The 22,115-nt window shown below is 47.8% G+C and overlaps 2 protein-coding genes and 1 non-coding gene across 3 annotated transcripts; 1 reads left to right on the top strand and 2 right to left on the bottom strand.

Moving 5' to 3' along the window:
* The first annotated feature begins 9,042 nt into the window (after positions 1-9,042).
* On the top strand, positions 9,043-10,433 carry LOC123150707 (uncharacterized). Its single transcript, XM_044570542.1, has one exon. It carries the CDS (start codon positions 9,082-9,084, stop codon positions 9,904-9,906), a length of 825 nt encoding a protein of 274 aa, XP_044426477.1. The 5' UTR covers positions 9,043-9,081; the 3' UTR covers positions 9,907-10,433.
* Positions 10,434-11,609: 1,176 nt separating this feature from the next.
* LOC123150706 (BTB/POZ domain-containing protein At5g41330) lies at positions 11,610-13,302 on the bottom strand. The gene has a single exon (XM_044570541.1). The coding sequence runs from the start codon at positions 13,250-13,252 to the stop codon at positions 11,804-11,806; it is 1,449 nt and encodes a 482-aa protein (XP_044426476.1). The 5' UTR covers positions 13,253-13,302; the 3' UTR covers positions 11,610-11,803.
* A 3,769-nt stretch (positions 13,303-17,071) lies between these two features.
* TRNAS-AGA (transfer RNA serine (anticodon AGA)) lies at positions 17,072-17,153 on the bottom strand. Its single transcript has one exon. It is a non-coding gene; the product is annotated as a tRNA-Ser (tRNA).
* Positions 17,154-22,115: the final 4,962 nt, after the last annotated feature.

Here is a 22,115-nt window from a genome sequence, read left to right as displayed (position 1 = left end):
CCCCCTTTGGCAACAAGTTACCAAAAAGTTCCTAGAAAATGCATAGCACTAGATCGACGCTCAGGCTTGATCTTCAGGTGGTGGTGGAGTCCGGATCACTCCAAGGACGAAGGCTTCTGTAGATGCTGAAGTAGTCGCTGGAGTTGGAGCTGAAGTAGATGCTGGAGCTGGTGGAACTGAGGCTGTAGCTGGTGCTGAAGTGGTGGCTCTGGTGTCAGCAACTGGCACGGCAGATGACCTCGGGCATCGTGGCACTCTGGCAAAGGTATGAGTGGTAGTCCCGCCTCTCCTCTCATGCATGTCCTTCTGGAGCTGCTCCACTGCAGACTGAACTTCCGTTACCTTGACATCCAAGTCATAGAACTTCTGTTCCATTATCCTCTCTAGGCTCTGCTGATTCTTAGTGAGGATGGCCAGACTTTGCTCAATCCTCAGCGTGGATGCAATCAAGTAACCAAACTGCTCTTGTTTGGTCTTCAAGAAGTATTCAGATGCCTCCTCTTGGGTAGGCATCTTGGCAGCTTTCTCCTTCCTCGCCTTCTCCTTCTTTGCAAATGCTTGGGCAGATGATGGCTCGTTCTCAGTCATGACAACTTCATTGTCCTCGAAATCTGGACGGATGGGCAGGTGTTCCTTGTCCAACAGATATATGCCCGTGCCCATCTTGGAGTTGATGAGCTCCTGAATTTGAGGGGCATATCCGCAGCTCCTCTTCTGATCTGCTGCAGTCCTCTTAATTGTTTCCACTATGAGGCTCATCACCTTGAACTTCTGAGGCACATCAAACACATGTAGCAAGTTGATAGCATGGCCTCTGATCATCTTATGATCTCCAGACTTGGGCAATAAGGTGTGCCTTAGTATCCAATTGATCGTCGGGAGCCCTGACAGAAGGTAATGTACCGAGCCACACTTGAAGGTATCAAGTGCTTCATTGGGAATTTCCTTGTACATATTGGACATGGAGTTATGGTCCATCTTCTTCTTGGCATAGATATCCAAGTCATCATCTTGCTCCTCTGGGGCATTAATGATTTGTGCCCACTCAGCCACTGTAGATTGGTACCTTGTACCCTCAGACATGCATGTGATCCTTCCATCTGGATAAAAGTGTGCCGTGGAGTAGAATTGCATGATCAGTTCCTCGTTCCACTTTGTGAGCTTCTGCCCAACAAAGTCAGCTACTCCACAAGCATTAAAGCTGTCAAATACTCCTGGATAGTGCTCCTCCTTCTCCCTCATGTAGGTCCGGTCAACCCATCTCATGTCACAGACAATTGGCTTCTTATCTAGCAAAACAGTCTCATAGAAATCCTGCTGCTCCTTGGTGTGAAACCTGTAGTCCACGGCAGTCCTTCTTCTTGAAGCATATGGGTCTGCTTCTCTCCATTTCCTTAGCCCTGAATCTCTCCTGAGCTTCATGTCCTCAGCCACAGGATGAGCATCGTTGTGGTCTGGGATCTTGGGCTTTAGCTTCCTTAGGACATTTTCTTCTTCTTCTTCAGCAACAGTCTCAGGCACTGGGGCCTTGTTCTTTTCATCTGCAGGAATGCTCCTTGTATTCCTCTTTGGTTTTGGCTTGGAGGCAGCTTTGGGCTTTGATGCAGTAGCCCCTGACCTTATGGCATCACCCATTAGCTTGGGTGCCTTGGGCGCTGGTGCAGCTGCCTCTTCTTCCTCTTCCTCTTCCATGATGGAAGCTTTGCCAACCACTCTAGTCGTAGTCTTCTTCACCCTCTCCTTCCTTTTCTTGCCCTCAGCTGCAACTGGCTCTTGGGGAGTGGGCTTCTCAGTTGAGGCTCTAGCCTTTGACATGGGTTGCCTGCCTGCTGGCCTTTTGATTTTCAGACCTGGCTTAGTGCCTTGAGCTGGCTCAATTCTCTTGGAAGTGGCCTCTTCCTCTGCCACATAGTCCTCATCCTCGGAATCTGAAGTCCTCTTCTTCCTTTGTCTCGTGGCAGCCTTTGGCAAATTGCTAGGAGTGCTCCTGCTGCCTTCATCAGATGAACTGGAGGGACTAGTGCCCTCACTCATCACCACTTGCTGCTCTGACATATTTTGGCTATCACTTTGATCAGACATGCTGCAAACTGACTGCTGACCCTGTGAATAGATTATAGAAGAGATAGAAAAGATAAGCATCACAAAATGCAGAGATTTTTGCAAAAGAATGATCCAAAAACTTAGTTTTAGTTTCCCACTGAAGTCATCTCGGATCTACCGATTTTCAAACTCGGTGATACCGAAGCAATTTTGGAACCTAAACTAGTGAACTCGGTAGGACCGAGTCACAGTTCGGTGGCACCGAGACTGCTAGGGTTTTATTGAGTTCAAAAATCGGTCACACCGATAAGTAATTCTCGGTCAGACCGAGTCTCACTTGTGCAATGGCATAAGCCAAATCGGTGGGACCGAGTTTTTCAACTCGGTGGGTCCGAGATGGTTTCGGCGGAAACCTAAACCTAGAATTTTCGAATCAAACCTAATCTACGGGCATTTTGACTAGATAGAAGTTTCTCAAACGTGGCAAGAATCAATGTGATCACAATGTGCTAGGAATCAGATTGAGGAATAGCACAAAGATCAAGTCCATACCCTAGTTCGGCGGGGACTTGCTACGGCGGCAACGGCGGGGCAGAATTCCCGTTGATGGCGACGGAGACCAGCGACTGGAGGCTGCTGGCGGCGAGAAGACGATCCGGAGACCTCGAGGGCAGAGCAGGCTATCGCGCGGGCGAAGGGGTTCGGAGAATTTTCCAAATTTTGCCCGTGACTATATATAGCCCGACCCTGTCGGTGTGACCGAGTGGAACAACTCGGTGGCACCGAGATTCATAACTGCGTGCAGTTACTGAAACTCGGTGTGACCGAAAAGTTCAAATCGGTTGCACCAAGATCGAAAACCTAGATCAACTTAATGATCTCGGTAGGACCGAAAATGGAGTATCGGTCAGACCGAGAATCATAAAGAGGTTTTGGAAGTTAAAGTCTATGACGAATCGGGGACTCCGAGCGCTCCTCACACAGAGTGGTTCGAATCTGACTTGATCAAATTTTGTGATGCAGCATGAATAGAGTTTGAGACGAGAAGAGCATAGATAGCTAGAGGAGGTTCTTAGGCATTCTTGTCCATCCACTTGGCAAAAGAAGATAAAACCAAACAATCAAAACAACAAGTGGATGTCCTCGAATGAGTAAAATGTGCAACCAGCATGCTCACACAATAAGATGGCAAATGAAATATGTGACAAGGCATGCACAACCAATTCTAGTATCTATCAAGCAATTTGCGATGACTAGGTCATCTATATATGAGTATATTGACTTAGGAGTCAAGTGAGAGCATTTGATCATAGGTCATACTCATCGTTTAAGCTCAAGTGGGGTTATCACTTTTACATAAAGCATTGTTTCGTTCACATCTTTAGAGTTGCTTTAGCTCAAGTCTTAGAGTAAAGCTCCCCCTAGATGTGATATCCTCCCTAAGAGGGATGAACTAACCTTGGGTTTTGTCGATGATGACTTCATGTAGATGTTGAAGATGTGGATGCTCAATGTTGATGTAGATCACTTGGAACTATCCATTTGAGTGAATTGCACTTTCAATACCTACATGGGTTAGTCCCACAAGGAACAAGTAAGGATATCCATAGACATAGAGTGATGCACACAAAAGATGATGTCCATGAAAACTTTTAGGTTACCTTGTCCCTTGTCTTACCAACAAGAGGGTTTGTGACTCCTTGAACTAGTGCAAGATGTGGAAGTTGATTGCACTTGTTCTTGCCAGAATGATAAGAGTGAAGTATGTTGGCGGAGTCACCCTCAAGAACTCTCTAGTTCTTCTTCTTTTGGATCCACATCATCTTGATGGGAATCCTTGGAGTTGTAGTCGTACTTGATGAAGTGGAACTTGAAGTAGTCTTGGGAATCCACTTGACTAAGGTCTTTGGAGCTTCTTCAAATGCATCAATTTTCTCTTGAAGCTTGTCCTTGCCTTTTTGCTCGTAGTCTGTGGTGGAAGATCATCTTGAGCTTGTGTCCCCTTGAAAGAAACATACTTCTCTTGTTGAGGGACAAACTTTGTCTTGGGGTATTGATCTTCTTCCCACTCAACTTCATTGGCATTGTCGTTCAAAACCAACACCTTGATTCTTCCGGTGCATTCCTTGCTTGCGCACAATTTACTCGAATTGCTTACTCCCGACAAGGCTGTTGTACACTCCTTTTTTTATAATTCCCTTCAATAAGCTATTTTCTTGCTCAAGTGTAACTTGGCTAAGAGAATCATTAGTGGAATCAAGAAAACTACTAGAAGCAACAATATTGGATTTAACATGATCATTGTTACTACTAGAGGAAGAATCTTTTTTGTTAGACTTGACTTGAGGCATGTAAGTGGATAAGAGTAAACGCTTGGCAATGTAAGAAGAACTTTTCTTGCGGAGATCATCATTGATTGCTTTTAAGAACTCATGTTCTTGTTCAAGATTGAGCTTTTTAAAGCGTAATTTCTCATGAGCTCTTAAAAGTTCTCGATGATTTTTGAAGATAATGTCATGAGCTAACTTAAGAGTTTTTAGTTCTTTAGTTAGAGCCTCAATCTTCTCCTTATCATTGTCATTCGTTTTATCCTGATTAGCATGATTAATTTGTCTTTCATCATAGTATTCATCACTAGAGTTGTCAACAAGCAAATCATCACCTAACAAGTCATCTTCATCACTATTGAAATCAACATACTCGGGGTGTGTTACCTTAGGGCCTTTGGCCATGAAGCATCTTCCAATTCCCTCATTTGGTGAGTCAAATATGTCGTAGGAGTTAGTTGACACAAGTGCTAGACCGGCAACACCTTCATCTTGAGTATCTTCGGAGTCAGAGTGATAACTTCTCTCGAAGTGGCTGTCGGAGTCGGAGCCGGATACCCATTCACCAACATGAGCTTGATGTCTTCTGCTTGTGTAGCTCCTTGATGATTTTTCCTTCCTTTCCGAATCCTTGCTTCTCCGTGAGTATCTTCGTTCATAACTATCATCTCTACTCCTTCTCTCTCTTGGTGATGATCTTTTGCTTCTTCTTTTTGGAGAATCTTCTCTTCTCTTGTAGGGAGCCGTACACTCATTGGAATAGTGTCCGGGTCTTCCACAATTGTAACAGTTTCGCTCTCGACTAGAAGATCTTTTGTCATTGTAGGACCTTGACTTGGAGCTTCTATCTTTGCTTCTACTCTTGTAGAACTTGTTGAAATTCTTCACCATTAAGCTCAATTCTTCATTGAAGTCTTGTTTCTCACTCGATGATGTAGGGGCTTCACATGAGGCTTTATAGGCACCACTTGATTTGTTGTGAAGTTCCTCTTTATCCTTAAGTGACATCTCATGAGCAACAATTCTTCCAATCACCTCCGTTGTAATTGTGCATCATTTGAATCAATGTGCACACGGTATCATATTTTCCATCCAAGGCTCTTAGAATCTTCTTGATGATGAATTTATCGATCATCTCTTCACTTCCTAAGCCGGCAATCTCATTTGTGATGAGAGCAAGCCTAGAGTACATTTCGGCGACACCTTCACCATCCTTCATCTTGAACTTATCAAATTGGCTTTGAAGCACATCCAACTTGGATTCCTTGACAAAGTCGGTACCTTCGTGCATATCAATCAAAGTGTCCCAAATTTTCTTTGCATTCTCAAGGCGGCTGATTTTGTTGAATTCTTCGTGGCACAATCCGTTGAAGAGAATATCACAAGCTTGAGCATTGTATTGCAACATCTTCAACTCATCCGCGGTAACTTCACGGTTCGGTTCTCTCCCATCAAAGAAGTCACCTTGCAAACCAACACACACAATAGCCCAAACGGCGGGGTTATGTCCAAGAATATGCATTTTCATTTTATGCTCCCAACTAGCAAAATTAGTACCAGCAAAGTAAGAACCTCTACGGTGATAATTTCCCTCGCTAGACGCCATACTCTTCTAGGTTGTGAAACCAAGGCTATGACCACCAAAAGCTATGGAGATCAAGCAAATGGAGACCAAAGCTCTGATACCACGTGTAGGATCGAAAGAATGTCTAGAGGGGGGTGATTAGACTACTTGACCAAATAAAAACTTAACCTTTTCCCAATTTTAGTTCTTGGCAGATTTTAGCTAATTTAGGACAGATCAAGCAATCATCACATAATTCAAGCAAGCATGCAAAGAGTATATAGGCAGCGAAAAGTTAAGCATGCAACTTGCGAGAATGTAAAGGGAAGGGTTTGGAGAATTCAAACGCTATTAGAGACACGGATGTTTTTCCCATGGTTCGGATAGGTGGTGCTATCCTACATCCACGTTGATGGAGACTTCAACCCACGAAGGGTAACGGTTACGCGAGTCCACACAGGGCTCCACCCAAGGGTAACGGTTGCGCGAGTCCACACAGGGCTCCACCCACGAAAGGTCCACGAAGAAGCAACCACCCACAAAGGGTCCACGAAGAAGCAACCTTGTCTATCCCACCATGGCCATCACCCACACAGGACTTGCCTCACTAGCGGTAGATCTTCACGAAGTAGGCGATCTCCTTGCCCTTACAAACTCCTTGGTTCAACTCCACAATCTTGTCGGAGGCTCCCAAGTGACACCTAGCCAATCTAGGAGACACCACTCTTCAAGAAGTAACAAATGGTGTGTAGGTAATGAACTCCTTGCTCTTGTGCTTCAAATGATAGTCTCCCCAACACTCAACTCTCTCTCATAGGATTTGAATTTGATGGAAAGAGGGTTTTAGTGGAAAGCAACTTGGGAAGGCTAGAGATCAAGATTCATATGGTAGGAATGGAATGTCTTGGTCTCAACACATGAGTAGGTGGTTCTTTCTCAGAATATATGAGTTGGAATGGCGTGTGTGTTCTGATGGCTCTCTCACTGAATGAGAAGATGGGGGGTATATATAGCCTCCACACGAAATCCAACCGTTACATAGTTTTCCAATCTCGGTGGGACCGAATCAATAAACTCGGTCGGACCGAAAATGTAAACCTAGTGACCGTTAGTGATTTTCGGTGGGACTGACATGCAACTCGGTAGGACCGATATGGTTAGGGTTTGGGCATAACGTAATCTCGGTTAGACCGATTACACAAACTCGGTGAGACCGAATTTGGTAATTAGCTAACCAGAGAGTTGGTCAGGCAAACTCGGTGGGACCGATTTGCTCTTTCGGTGAGACCGGGTGAAACTCGGTGAGACCGAAAAGTTATAAAGGGGAAACACTGAGTTTACATTGCAATCTCGGTGGGACCGATTCGCTCTTTCGGTGGGACCGAAAAGTTACGAAAGGAAAACAGAGAGTTTTCAACCCCATCTCGGTGAGACCAAGATCCCTATCGGTATGACCGAATTGCTAGGGTTTGGCAGTGGCTAATGACAAGTGAAACTCGGTGGCGCCGGATAGGAAGAATCGGTAGGACCGAGTTTGGATTAGGGTTTAGGTTATATGTGGATATGGGAAAATAGTTGAGGGTTTTGGAGCATATCACTAAGCACATGAAGCAAGAGGCTCATTAAGCAACACCTCATCCCTCCTTAATAGTATTGGCTTTTCCTAAAGACTCAATGTGATCTTGGATCACTAAAATATAAAATGAAGAGTCTTGAGCTTTTGAGCTTGAGCCAATCCTTTGTCCTTAGTATTTTGAGGGTTCCACTTTCACATCCATGCCATGCCAATCATTGAGCTTTTCTGAAATAATCATCTTGAAATAGTATTAGCTCAATGAGTTATATGTTGTTATGAATTACCAAAACCACCTAGGGATAGTTGCACTTTCAGCCCTACTTCCGCCGCCGTCACGCCGAGCAGCTCGAGGCCACCAACGGCGTCGAGCCCTTCGGCAAGCTCAACGCCGTCGGCCGGCGTCGGTGGTGGGGCGTGCCCGGGCGCACGTTGGAGGCCGTCCTCGAGTATATCGAGGGCGGCAACACGCCGCGCCTTGAGTACCCCGCTCCCCCGTCCTTCACACGCCGCCGGGAAAGCTCCTGGACCCCGAGGCGCATAGAGACCGGAGGGTCCTCCTCGTCCGGCGGCTCCCCCTGCCTCCACCTCCGCCCCGTCAAGCCGGAGCCCCAGGGCGCGCCTGTCAGCGCGCGCACCCGCAGCTCGGCGTCCGCATCGGCGACAACGCCTCCCCCACATGCCTCTTCGTCCTCGTCGAGCCCAAGCCGAAGCCCGGCCTCCCCGTGGAGTACGAGGAGATAGCCCGGCGTGGCTTCTCCGACGAGGACGCCCTGCGGTGGGCGCGGGACAACTACCTCCGCGACGAGATGGTCCGGCAGCGCCGGACCCTGGAGGAGATCGCCTCCCGTAAGCGTGGGCGCGAGGACGAGCACGACGTCGTGGTCCTCAGCGACGACGATGACGACGCCCCTGGACCGTCCAACCCGCCGCGCCAACCAGGAAAGGGATGCAGCAGGGACGGTGGAGGCGTCGGCGGAGGCATCGGCGGGGGCGACGACGGCAGTGACTACACGCGGTTCTACCGCCTCCTCGGCATGTAAAACCGCGTGGGCGGGCGGCGAGGCGGGCGGGGAGGGAGACGGCGGGTATAGCCCGCGGTAGTTTTTCCTTTTTTTATAAAGTATGTTTAAATTTGAACGAACTCGCCGATGTTTGCGTTAAATTTGAGTCGTGTTTGCGCCGTATTTGACTTTTTTTAAATCCCGTGGGGGGCCGCGACTGGGAGACATCACGCCCTCAGTGCGCGGTTTAGCGCCGGTGCGTCCTCAGGGGCGTTTTTTGCCCCTCCTGTGGGGCCAACGGCTGGAGATGCCTTAAGGCACGAGAGGAAGCGGTGCCTGGGTCCATACCGAGACGCGTGGCGATCGTGGGGAGCGGCTGATTTGTTCCCAGAAATCAGTCGGGCAATTTAAAGAGATTTCCTTCGTATATAGCCTGGACTCCACAGAAAAGCTACCGGAAAAAAAAACGGGATCGATCGGATCCGGAACGAAGTAGTTGAGAGATCTTTCATAAATTGGAACGGACTCGTCCTAAGATCTCTGTGTAAAGAGGACGTGTATCCCACGACGATGGCCGCGTCGGGAGGCTCGTCCGGCGGGTGCACATGGCCGGACCTCCAGCCGGAGATGTTGGGCGTCGTGCTCTCGCGGCTGCCGTCGCACGGCGACCGCGTCCGCTTCGCCGCAGTCTGCCGCCCATGGCGCTCCAGCGCGCGGCTGCTGCGTCCGCTACCCCCGCTGCTCCCGTGGCTCGCCCTCTGCGACGGCACCTTCCTCAGCCTCCCCGACGGCGCCGTCCACCGCCTGCCCGTTGCGGACGACGGCGTCTCCATCCGGGCCTCCACCGGCAGCAGGCTCTTCCTCGTGCACGGCGACGACGAGTGCTCCCTGACGAACCCTTCCCCGGTAACGACGACCCCTGTCCCTGAGGCCGCCGGCTGGTTCCGAGAAAACCCGACCGTCCTGAAGGTGTTAATGTCCGATCACCTCGTCGCCGCCCTGGTGGAGTCCAAAGGCATCTACGGTTCCACGACCACGAAAGTCATCATCTCTACCCGTGGGCAGCCATGGGACACCACGAGGTGCTCCACGACGGAGTGGGCGGCGCCTGAAGACAGCTTCGCCATAGATATTGCGCTCTTCAAAGGAAAGCTCTGCGTCCTCCTCGACACAGTCCTCCTCGACACAGGAGACGAGGACGAGGGATATGGACACGTGAGCTTCGAGCAGACAACCATCCAGGGACGCATGAGCTTCGTGTCCTGGACGACGGCCACGAGCAGACAACCATCCAGGGAACCCCAATCGCCGGGTTTGAGGACGACTTTGATCCTTATGAGACTGACGCGTACGGGCAGCGGCACTACCTCGTCGTCTCCGGCGATCGGCTGCTGATGGTGCAACGATGGATCAACCTGCCGCCAATATTTCCAATCGACTCGGGGATCGAGAAGCGGACTCGACTCTTCAAGGTCTTCCAAGCAACGGGCCTGAGCAGCGGCTGCGGACAATGGACCGAGGTCGATAGGTTGACAGGGTGCGCGCTCTTTGTCAGCGAAGGCTGCTCGGAGTCTCTCCCAGCCGGGGGTCAATCTAGCGGCGTCGGAGTTCGAGAAGACTGCATCTACTTCATGAACGGCGACACTTGTGAGAATCCCTTTCCAGACTCCGGCGTGTACAACATGAGAGACCAGACAGTGGCGCCGTTGCTGCCGGCGACGGTGGCGGTGCCCGCAGCCGGCTACGGTCCATGGTCTCCAACTTGGCTTTTCCCAGAGACTTGAGTTAAGCTAGGTGGGAGGTACTACCAGTTAAGATTTCCTTAGATGTTGTAATATGTATTGGTCACATTTTTATCTTATTCACAATACCCATTAGACACTTCTAAAGCATATGCTCGAGACTGAAGAGATAATCTTCTGTGTGGTATGGGGATATGGAATTGAATCCAAAACTAGAGTCTGCAGATCTGCACAGGCAGGGTGTAGAGCTTGTGCACAAGCAGACCCACAGAAGCAAGGTATGCCAAAACTCCTGTAAAGATATTGGGTATTGCAGTTTTAAGAAAAATATAAACTAGAAAGTTTTTTGCTTTAACTATAGCAACAAACAGTCTCCCCTACTACATGTGATATATCATCAGAAAAGGGTAAAAGGTTCAAAGCTATCAAATGATTTGATTGCGAAATAGTGAGGTAAATATATAGAAACCTAATGTACGGAACTCCAGATATTTATTGGTAGTTTAGGAGGTCAACTGAAAGATGTTAGTGGGTTTTACTTGTTGAGCTGTGTAATCAAATCCATTGAGTTCATATTTCGGATGTTTGCATAGCTGGTTAATTGCAATGTCCAATTTATGATGGATCATGATGAAATGTGATAGTTCAAGACAGAAGTCAGAACCAGTTGAAATTCCAGCATCTATCAGATCAGCCTCCATAATCAAATGCCATAAAAACAAACAATAATCATTGTCGAGTTTGAAATTCCTAATCTTATGCACTTCTATAATTCCTAACCATAAAACTTATCTTACACATGTTACTCAAACTGAATCCTTTAATGTGCACTCTGGTGAAGACGTGAGTTAAGCTAATAAGATTGAGTGCAGCTGTGCAGGTACAAAAACTGACTTTGTATGATTAGATTAAATAAATTGCCAGGATGATGTCATATTAGTTTGCAAACAAAATTTAGAAGCATATTAACTTGCAACTTTGCATCATATAAGGTGTGCTCATTACCAAACACTGTCCAGAGCAACAAGCAATTAACATAGACCATAACTTCTGATGAAAAACAGACTACTGCAAAAGCGTGTTGTAACACATTTGCATGTCATGCTGGAATGTGATTGAGATTCTAAAAGGTTTTCTCCTCAAACATGAGCTACTAGAAGATGTTAATCTAATGTCCAAAAAAGAGATTAATGATTAGATTAATTCACATGCTACTTTTGTGAATTTTTATTTACAGTGACCAAAAGGAATACCTCAGTTACACAAAAGAACCAAGGAATTCTGGTTAGCAATCAATTCTACTTGATTTTTGCTTACAGAAATGTGGTCTATGATTCTGTTGATCTTTTCTTTGGGTAATAAAAAACTTAGGCAGATTATAAAATTATAGTGTAGAATGTTCTTTGACCTAATAAAAAAGGAAAAACAAGGTGAACGTTCTCAAACCTTAATGCAACATCACAAAACAAATACCGAAACTACATTGATAGAGGTGAACAAGAACAGAACCAAATTTGAGACTTCTTACATGTTTAGTCTTGTTCCTCTGCTCAGAGATTACCTGATATTGCCCCAGAAGCACTATCCCACACCTCAATAGACCGATGATCAACTCTAGCCAATGCCATCCTGCTGCCTCCGAAGGCCCAGCTCACGATCTTGGCCTTCTCCTCGCCGTCTGCAGTGACCATCGATGGCCCATTCCCTACCCAGTTCTTCCTCATCGCCTTCTTCTCCCCAGCCTCTGATGTAATTTCCACCTGTGTCCACACCTCAACATATGCGTCCCGTGCCACAAACACCCAATTACGGTAGCACTCAATTCTACAGTTATTCCCATCCTTCCTGCGAGATGCTGTGACAGCTCCGGCCCTTTGTCGGTCTCCGATGCACACCCAAGGATCAACACTGGTGCCATCACCACTAAGTCTCCTCAAGTCAGCCATGAAAACCTCACCTGAGGCAGCCCCCACCTTAAACAATGCCGACAGTGAGTCTGATGCAGCAACATCTGCAAAGCAATCCTCCTTCTCCCTCACCTCCCACACCGGCACCGTCGAGCTTGCCCGGACGTCCCACAGGCGTATGTCACCCACCATTCCAGCCGGCCCGGAGTGTGATCCGGCCGCAAGCAAGAGATTGTGCCCAGCAAGCCAACTGAGCTTGGTCGGTGGTATTGCTGCCTCGACGTCCGCACCGAACACCTCCTTCCTCCCGATTTCCAGCACAGGTGACAGAGAATTCAGATCGAACGCCACCACGGCGCTCGAATTCCGTCGCGCGGACTCGAAGCTGGCAAATAGCCACTGTGACGCCGTTTCTGAGGCCGCTGTGGCGGCCATAGACAGCACAGAAGAAGAAGGCGAGTCTGGCCAATATAGAGCCTCCGAAGCCGTGGCAGGGGCGTCGCCCGGGAACCTGCAGAGCTGGACGCCAGGAAAGTCGCGGGCGCCAGCGAGGGCGAGGGCGGGGGACACCGCGACGAGCGAGTCGATGGTGGGGAGCGGCGTCAGGACGCTGGTGCGGGAGGCGAGCACGGCGTCAAAGCTGGTGACGACCCCGCCGTGCGCGGCGACGAGGGAGGCCGCGTGCGGGGAGGGGGATATGGCCACGGCGGAGGGAGCGACGCGGCCGGTGAGGGGAAGGAGGGCGGTGGGGCGCAGAGAGAGGGGGGAGAAGGTGGACGCCGGGGAGAGGGAGGCGAGGAGGAGGCCGTCGAGTGAGAAGTGCCGAGCCTCGGCGAGGAGAGCGGCGGAGGGAGGAGGAGACGCGAGGCGGCCACTGCGGAGGAAGGAGAGGATGCCGGCGAACAGGCGAGGGTCGCGGTCGAGGAAGTGTGGCGCGTCGGCGGGTGAGGGGCCAAGGGAGGCGAGAGGGGAGGAAGCGCCTGCGCGGGAGAGGGTGGCTGCGGTGGTCTGGAAGAGCTCGCCGCCGACGTTGAGGGTGACGACGGAGGTGGACGCCATGGATGGGGATGGGGAATTCTCGGTGGAAGCCATGGGCGTTGACTAGAGTGACATGTTTTTCTCTAGGGGATCGAGCGATTATTTTGGTTGGGCCGAAACATGTAATGGGCCCGATAGTCGGCCGCCGAAAGAGTTCGGATTTCCCCGGGATTTTTCATACGTACATTTCCTTATATCATTAGTCACGAATTTAGAATCTCGAATGTTGAGGCTTACAATCTCCTTTCAAATCCTGATGCTCGCATTATTCTTGGATTTATTTCAGGATTTCCGGCGATGCCCTTTTAGTGGGAGGAGACGTTCCCGTCGACGATGAGGCGCCTACGGTGACTTCGTAAATCGCAAGATGATATGCCGGGTCAGTCTCTCGAAGGTGCTCATAGGGATAGGATGTGCGTGTGCGCGTTCATAGGGATGAGTGTATAGGCATGTATATGAGCGCTTGTATTTGTACTGATGCTCAAAAGAAAATCTCCTCAAGCATAGTCTTGCATTAGAATTTGAACGTCATGTTTGTTTAGGCCAACCTAGTAACTTTCTCTTATTCTTGTAAACGTTGTGGACATAATAAAGCTTGCGAGTTTATCTAAAAAAACATTCCCTTGCCCTAAAAAAAGCAATGCAGAATTTTTTTCCCTTTGGTCTTTGGCATCTATACAATTTCCAATATACATTTTCCTGGTTTAGACTTCACTACGACCATCGATATATATATTATTATACCACTTGATTTTTTTAGTTTTGTTGGTTACATGAGTTAGTAAATGTACAAGAAAAAAAGATAAAATTATTTTAATTAGAAAACTGATGACTTTAGTCAGTAGGAAATTTTCCTTCAAAATGACGGTTTGAATCAAAATGTACGCAAACTTAGCATAACTCAGATGATTAGCTTCCCCGTGGTGGAACTAGCACACTCGGATTTAAGACTTAGACTCGACACAGGTACTTGCATTTCTTTTTTCAATTATTTTAGATTTTTTTTGTGATGTTCAGTCAGTGACAACGTTATGGTGACTTCTTCAATCCCAAAATTTGCTTGCTCAATTTCTCGGAGGTGTCCTATAGCTATCTTCCCAATGACATCTCCCCTCCACTGCTAGCAAAGGGTTAATTGCTGATAAAATGGAAAAAACGGAAGACACCCTACATCACTATCCCTCTTAATTTTCTTTGCAAAGCCCCCCACCCGCCCCACCCAATCACAACTCAGTGGATTGGGCCCTTTTGTGGTGCTTTCCTACAACTCTTTCTCATTATCATTCCTTGCGCTTGTCCTCTCATCTTGTTCTAAGAAAAGAACATGTCCTTCAACACAAAAAACTTCACCATGTCACCTCTTGTGGTAAGCCATGTGTCGTACATGTGTGTCTTGCACTCATGATGCACTAGTTTTCGGTGTCATCACATCGTGGCGCGTGGAGATCGCCTTTTATCTTCCCTTAAATTTTCTTCACAACTCCCTAGACAAGGATGAGGCACCACTATGCGCACCATTCAGGATCTCCGCCATGGTCAGCCGCCTCCACTACAAAGGCGGCACTTGAAGTTCATTTTACCACTTTTAACGTGTGTTTCAGAACAAGCGTTCAAAACTTCAAACATGTGATTTGTGAATCTATTTTGTCCTAAAAGTTGAAAAGTTCACTAGTTCTAGCTTGGAGGCTATGATCACTCGCCATTCCGGAGGGTTAGAGCATCTCTAGCCGCGCCCCCAACAAGCCCTCCCGGCTATTTTTTAGCGTCGACGCTGAAAAAACGGCTCAGTCGCATTCCCAGGAGCCAAATTTTCGCCGGTTAGGCCTATACTGGCGGCGGCGGACCCAAGCCGAAAATGGCGCGCTGGGGGGCGTCCGGGGGCGCCGGGAGAATCATTTTGGGCGTGAAAAATGGCGGGCCCGCCGAGTCAGCGACCCCGCGCATCGTCGTCCTCATCGCCTCGATTTCCCGCGGGAAATCAATGCCAAGGCTGCCGCTGATCAGCCTTCCATTGATTCCTCATGGGCGGCGCAGTGCAGGGACGCGCCCTCTCCCGGCACGCGTACACATGTTTGCCGCCCCCTCCCCCCCCCCCCGGCCGCGGTGTGAAGAAGGAGAAGGAGGATGACGACGCCTTCAGCAAGCTGTTCAGCCTGTAGGCTCGGCAACATCAACTTTTTTATTTTAGTACATTTATGTTTTCAATATGCAAAAAGACTATGGAACGCCTAAATATCGCCGAATCTATGTTATGTTTGTCGAATTTGGGCCAATCATGTTTTTAAAAATATTTACAAAACATCGACTGGGAGCGACCTGGGGCGGCGGCTGGGAAAACGATCGCCCCCCTGTCGAAATTATCGCCGGTTCGTCCCCAAGGCGGCGCTATTTCCAGCCCCGGGGGGGGGGGGGGGCGAATGGCTGGAGATGCTCTTAGAACTATACATGGACTCTAGGATTTTGCTATTGATCTCTTTCGATTGCTTAGTAATTTATCTAAGTGTCTAACTTGACAAATTGGAGGTTTGGAACATTTGTTCACTTGAAGCAACCAGAGCCTTTTTGCGCATTTTTGGGTAGACTTGAGGTAGCCTTCTGTATGTTTTTGTAGGATCAAGCATGTTTGGTTGGGGGTAATTAGAGTTAGGGAATGGAAAATGAAGAGGTACGAGAATTCAAATCTATTGTTTGGTTGGAGGTATTGAAAATTCATAAAGAAATAGGCATGGGACTTGAGACTTTAACTCCCACTGTTTTATTAATAGGGGAGGGGGTGGGAGTTGTATGAGAATTGTTTTAGTGAGTCAATCGTAACCCTTCATCCTAACTTTCCCTTGTCTAGTCTTATGTCAATTTCCATGAAGCAAATAATGAAGTACAATTTCTCTTTATATTCTCATACATAATTCGTATCACGCACCAAACAGAGAATTGGGAATAAAACGACTCATCCCATGTCTAATCTCAACACAACTCCTTCCTCTAAACTTCCATTCCCCTTCCCAAATATTGTCAAACACACTCATATACAAACGTATTTATATCAAGCAACCCGATCCTTGACCCCGCGACCTCACGCCTTTTTGGACACTAACAAAAAAAGAACTCGGAGATGGAACCAAATATGGTAAGTAATCTAAATATTCACAGAAATGGAAGGCACGTAAGAAAAAGGAGGCGTGGTTGGCAGGATTCATTTTCCCAAGATTTTGGCTGCTATTCCAAATTATTCTATTATTCCGAAGCCATTGAAAAGTAAGTAGAACCTACAAAAAATGGGGTTCTTTATTTGTTTTTTTGAACACAGTAGAAACGTAAGCGTTCATATACACGCGCATAGACTCACTCCTAACCCTATGAGCATCTTCGCAAGATTGAGCCGGCATATCATTTTAAAATTTACGAAGTCACCGTAGGCACCTCGTCGTCGACGGAGACATCTTCTCCCACTGAATGTGCATCGCCGAAAATCTTGAAATAAATTCAGAAATAAATGCGAGCACCAGAACTTGAACCCTGATGGGCTGGGGATATCACAGCCCCTCTAACCATCCAACCACATGTTGGTTCGTAAATAGGATTTTCTATTGATGCCTTGAATAACATATAGCTTACCTATAAAACAAAAATAAAAATAAAAATAAAAATAAAAAAGTAGTTGTGTTTCGGAACCAAGCAAAATCAGATTGTTGTGTCATACGAAGGATAGCTATACTAATTCGGTATCGAGCAACCCGATCCTTGACCCCGCAACCTCACCCCTTTTTTGACATTAACAAAAAAAAGAACTCAGAGATGGAACCAAATATTATGGTAAGTAATCTAAATATTCACAGAAACAGAAGGCACGTAAAAATAAAATAAAAAAGGAGGCGTGGTCGGCAGGATTCGAACCTGCGCGAGCAGAGCCCACATGATTTCTAGTCATGCCCGATAACCACTCCGGCACGACCACCTTTTGCTTCCAGTAATAAATATCGGATAGATAACACAAGGAGAACGAACAACAATACGACGTCCACCAACCCTGATGACATCAGCAATCATTTCAGGCCCATGCACGAACTTACTGATGGACCACAAACTAAGGTCACTCGCTGTCTGGCCACAGCATGTATATAGCCCAGCTTGCCAGGCAGTCTGAACGGCCCAATTGGTGCAGGGAAGTCGACTTGACCTGGTCAAGCACTCAGAGCAAGCTTGTATCTTTTCTCCAAAAAAGAAAAAAAAATCTTGTATTCGTTGCCCGTGTCCAGCCCCGGCTGAAGAGCTACGGAGCGGAACGGATTGGCTCGCGGAATCGGCGAGCGAGATGCCACATGCATGATCCGGCCGGTCGTCTGACCCGGGAACCTCGTGTCAAAAATGGACGTCCCTGTCGTACGCTGGCGGTGGTCGATCGACGACGGCCTCCGATCCGATCCGACCGACCGCGACGCCCCGTGATCGCGATAGAGACCGGCGATTCATCATTGCTCAGCTTGTCACGGGCATGCGTGCTCAAATTTGGCGCCGGTACCCCTCCATCGTTTTACACAGCTTAGCTCCCCTGTTTACTGTTGCTAAGTCATTTTTTCCTTTTTCTCAAGAGATTTTTTTTAAACTAGGTAAAAAATTTGTCATTTTCATTGATTAAAAGAGAATTAGGTTAACAATGTATGGCCAAAGGCCAAACACAGTACATCACTCTCGCGAGATAATGTTACACAAATGCTTTGCTCCCGTGCAAGGCTCCAAAGCGAGCATTCCTCTTTAATCTTGGCGACCAACACTCCCACTGGAACGGCCGTGTTGCGAAAAACTCTAGTATTTCGCTCCTTCCATATTTTCCAGAAGTTCCTCGACTACTACGCTCCCGGAGCAGAGCAGGTTGCAGCTCATTTTCACGACTCAAACCAAGCTCCACAGCTCCGTGAAGTGAAGAGATTCCGAACAAGGCCTAAATCACTCGTTCGATAAGAGTAATCGGAAGGGAGTATAATGCGTCCAGTAGTTTCGGCGTTCACTACTCTGCCTCCTTGATTTTCGAAATTACCGCTCAATCGATCCCGTGCACAGCCTACACTGCGAGTTCCTTTTCTCTGGGCAAGGACGGGTGCTTACGTCAGCAAAATGATACTCCTCCGCCTAACTTATGTTCCAACTAAATTCCTACCGTGTCATTGTCGGTAGGCCGCAATAATCTAAGTACATATCTCCTTGATCACATCTCGCTAAACATCAGAACGGCGTGGACCACCCGAATCTAATTTAAAACAATTAGAGCCTTCTAATCCAGTTATATCTTGCCTAGGAAGAATATTTGGTTAGCACGACGACACACCACCGGCAACACTAGACTAATCTAGCACGTACTACTGCTCGCATATGCATGGTGGTACGACGATCTCGCCTACCAGCTCCGATCGAGATGATTCCTTTCGGATACAATTCAAGCCACCAAAAACGCACTAAAATCCATGGCACTTGAGTTTTCTTGATTTGATTAGAATAAAATGTTGACAAACCAACCAACGTTATCTGCTCGTGAAAATCTACTGGAACATGCGTGATTAGAACGTGCGTACATTTCGGCGACGTCAGGATGACCGGCAAGCAGGGTAGGAGTATGTGCCTGTCACCGGCGCATCAACGGCGAATCATGATCAAGGGCGAGCCAGGCAGAAAGGAGGGACGACATGCGAGCGCCGGGCCGGCAGCAATGCAGGAGCAGAGGGTGGATGAGATGAAAGCTGGGGCGCAAAATGGCTCTTTCTGGAAAAGGGCCGCGGCGCGGCAGTAGAGGAGGGAAAAGAGGAGCGTAGGTCGTACCGCGTCCGCATGCATGCATGCGCCGCGAGAAAAGGAGCCGCCCCTGCGCTGCGCTGGAGCGGACTGGGAAAGAGCGAGAGCAATAGTAGCGCGCATCGGCATCGCGCAGCGTGGCGACTGCTGTGCTCCTCGCCTCTGCACAGGCAAAGCTGCTGTTCATGAATGCGCCGATCATCGATGGGTGGACAGATGGCGATGATGCGTCGATCGATCTCCGGTTGGCTGGCTGGCTGGCCGGCGGCGAAAGTGATGAAAGGAGGAAAAGCTGCCGCCGGCTAGCCTGCGTTTTGCAGCCGTGCCCGCCCGCTGCACGCAGAGATTCCTCTCCTCCCTCTCTGTCTGTCGCAAATGATGCAGGGAGGAGGAGGAGGGGGAAAAGGACGCGACGCGGGACGCATTATGTGGGCGTATGTGTGCGCCGTGGGTGTGCGTGCCGGCAGTGTTTAGTCGTTGCTTTACACTCATGATCCCTATGAAAGAAAGAGAGAATTCTCTGCCTGTAATTTTGCTGTCGATCGCGCTAGCTAGCTCCTCGGGCTGGCTGCGCGCACACATGCGCCTGCCAGTTCCTGCCTGCCCGCCAGCCTATCTTTTGAAAAGAGGAATTGCGCGCGCCAGTCCTGCCAAAAGCGACCAGCCTAGCCAGCGAGCGGGCTATGCCAAGGTCAACATCAGGGCCGGCGACGGGGAGGGAGACCTCCCTCACAAGAGCTACAGCTATAGCCTGGTCCTCGGCCTCGTCCCTCCATCATGCGTCGTCATCTGCGAGCTCATTCTGTCTACTACGTGTCAGCACATTTGCAATGTGCCGCTAGAGCCCACAGGCCATCCCCGGCAGATCAAGTCTACCACTAGTCCTTCCTCCGGTCCTTTTTACTCTGCATATTAGAAATCTCTAAACTCAAACTTCACAAAGTTTGACCGTATTTGTATAAAAAAATATCAACATTTGACATGTTAAAGTTATACAATATGAAACTTTAAGTCATAACACATCTATTGATATTGATTTTAGATTGTGAATGTTGGTAATTTTTTTTATAAAGTTGGTCAAACTTTACGAGGTTTGATTTCAGTCAAATCTTATATGCAAACTAAAAAGGACCGGAGGGAGTATATTATGTTCCTGCTAATGCTAATAAAATGTCAAGCGGTGAGAGCATCTAGAGCGGCAAACGCACCCCCTTCCCCACTAAACGTCCCAGGACAACACAAGACGGCTCCTCATTTGTCCTCCCGGACAATCACACCTCTCGTGATAACTCCTCAAATCCATGTACGTCCATGATATAGCACAACTTCATCGTTAATCCAACAAATTCAATAGTGCAACAAAACAAATGACAATTTTTTTGAGCATACAAATCAAATGACAATTCGTAGATAAGTGATACAAGAATGAATCATTCGACACTTGCATTGCGCATGTTAGTCTCCTTCTTCACCTCAAAGCCACTTCTTGTCTTCCGGGTCCAAGAGGGAAGCGTCGGTCAACATGATCCTTAAATCCCCAGTCGTGACCAGAGAAGAAGAGTCCATGTCGACGTCGACAACCTCCTTGTCCACAGTTTCCTCCGCCATAGCCTCTTGCTCACGCTACTTCCTTCGCCGCTCCCTCCGCGCGATGTTCTTCACCTTGCAACCGACCCCCACAAACAAGTCCCCCACGGATGATGTCGAAGCATCATCCATGCCGACGATTGGGGGGGGAGGGTACTCAACGAAGACATCTACAATGGCTCAGACGCGAGCAGTGGCGCGGACGAGGCAACAAGGGTGGACGATGGTTCACAGACGGGAACTGGAGGACGGAAGAAGGGCGGTCGATATTGGAGTAGGTACATGGAGGGATTTGGCATGGGTCAGACCCGACGTGACCACTAGTGCAGAACCGGGCTTTATCACCGGTTCATAAGTCCCTTCAGTGCAGGTTCTGTAACCAGCACTAAAGGGTGGGGACTAAAGGTCCCCCCTTAGTACCGGTTCAACACAAACCGCCACTAAAGGGCCACCACGTGGCACGAGCCAGCACCGGGGGCAGGGAGACCTTTAGTACCGTTTGGTAATACCAACCGGTACTAAAATGTTTGGGGGTTTTGTTTTATTATTTATTTTTCCTTTAATTTTGTGCTTTCCATTCAATTTTTTTCATTTGCCGGTATTTTAGGATACTACATATTGTACATGTTATGCATATATATGGATTAACGAGGGTGAAAGAACCGCAGATTAGTTTCAAGTGGATGGATCCTAAGTGATCAAGTAATATGGATTAACAAAAAACCGCGGATTAGTTTCAAGTGGATGGATCCTAAGTGATCAAGTAATATGTGAATCACATATTACTTGATCACTTAGGATCCATCCACTTGAAACTAATCCGCGGTTCTTTCATCAAATGATATAATTACTCATCATCATCATCATCATCATCATATTAATATAAAAACTCTTGCATCATATCATCACCAACAACACTAGCTAATAATCATCATAGTCATCACCACTATTTAATCATCATAGTCATTACCGCTATCTAATCACCATCAACACTAGCTAATAAAAATCATCATAGTCATTACCATCAACACTAGCTATTTAATCATCACAGTCATAAGACCACAAAAGCAAATCACTTTGAGATTAAGTTTAGGACGAAGAACACGGACATGAGAGGACAAGTACTAAGAGCAGGAACTAGCTAATCACTCCTACTGCTCTCTCTCAGGTAAAATAGCATAGAACATGCGTAGCTCTCATGATTCATCATATTGGAGCATGCAGATGAACCTGTATCCTAATTGTGGGCTACACTTCTGATTGCTGCCCCCTAGTACTTCTTTGTGATCCTTCACAATTTTGCTCCAGTCTTTCACTATTAAGCATTCCTCGGTTTTAGAAATCCTGAATGCACTCATGTGCGATGTAGGATGTCTTGGCCGTAAGCTAACCATTGCCATGCGACCTTTAGTCTCGATCCAATGAGGCACAACTATCATCGGGAGTCCCTGTTGAAGAACACCGTATAGTAATATACTTAGCAATGAAGTTTAGCTTAAAAAATAATGTATGCAAAAGATGCATCGAGGACAAATAGTAAAAATCT

The sequence above is a fragment of the Triticum aestivum genome, chromosome 7A (genome assembly GCF_018294505.1).
Source record: "Triticum aestivum cultivar Chinese Spring chromosome 7A, IWGSC CS RefSeq v2.1, whole genome shotgun sequence".
NCBI classification, from domain to species: Eukaryota; Viridiplantae; Streptophyta; class Magnoliopsida; order Poales; family Poaceae; genus Triticum; species Triticum aestivum.
The sequence above is the reverse complement of the archived record's forward strand: the minus strand, read 5'-3'. Positions and strand labels throughout refer to the sequence as shown.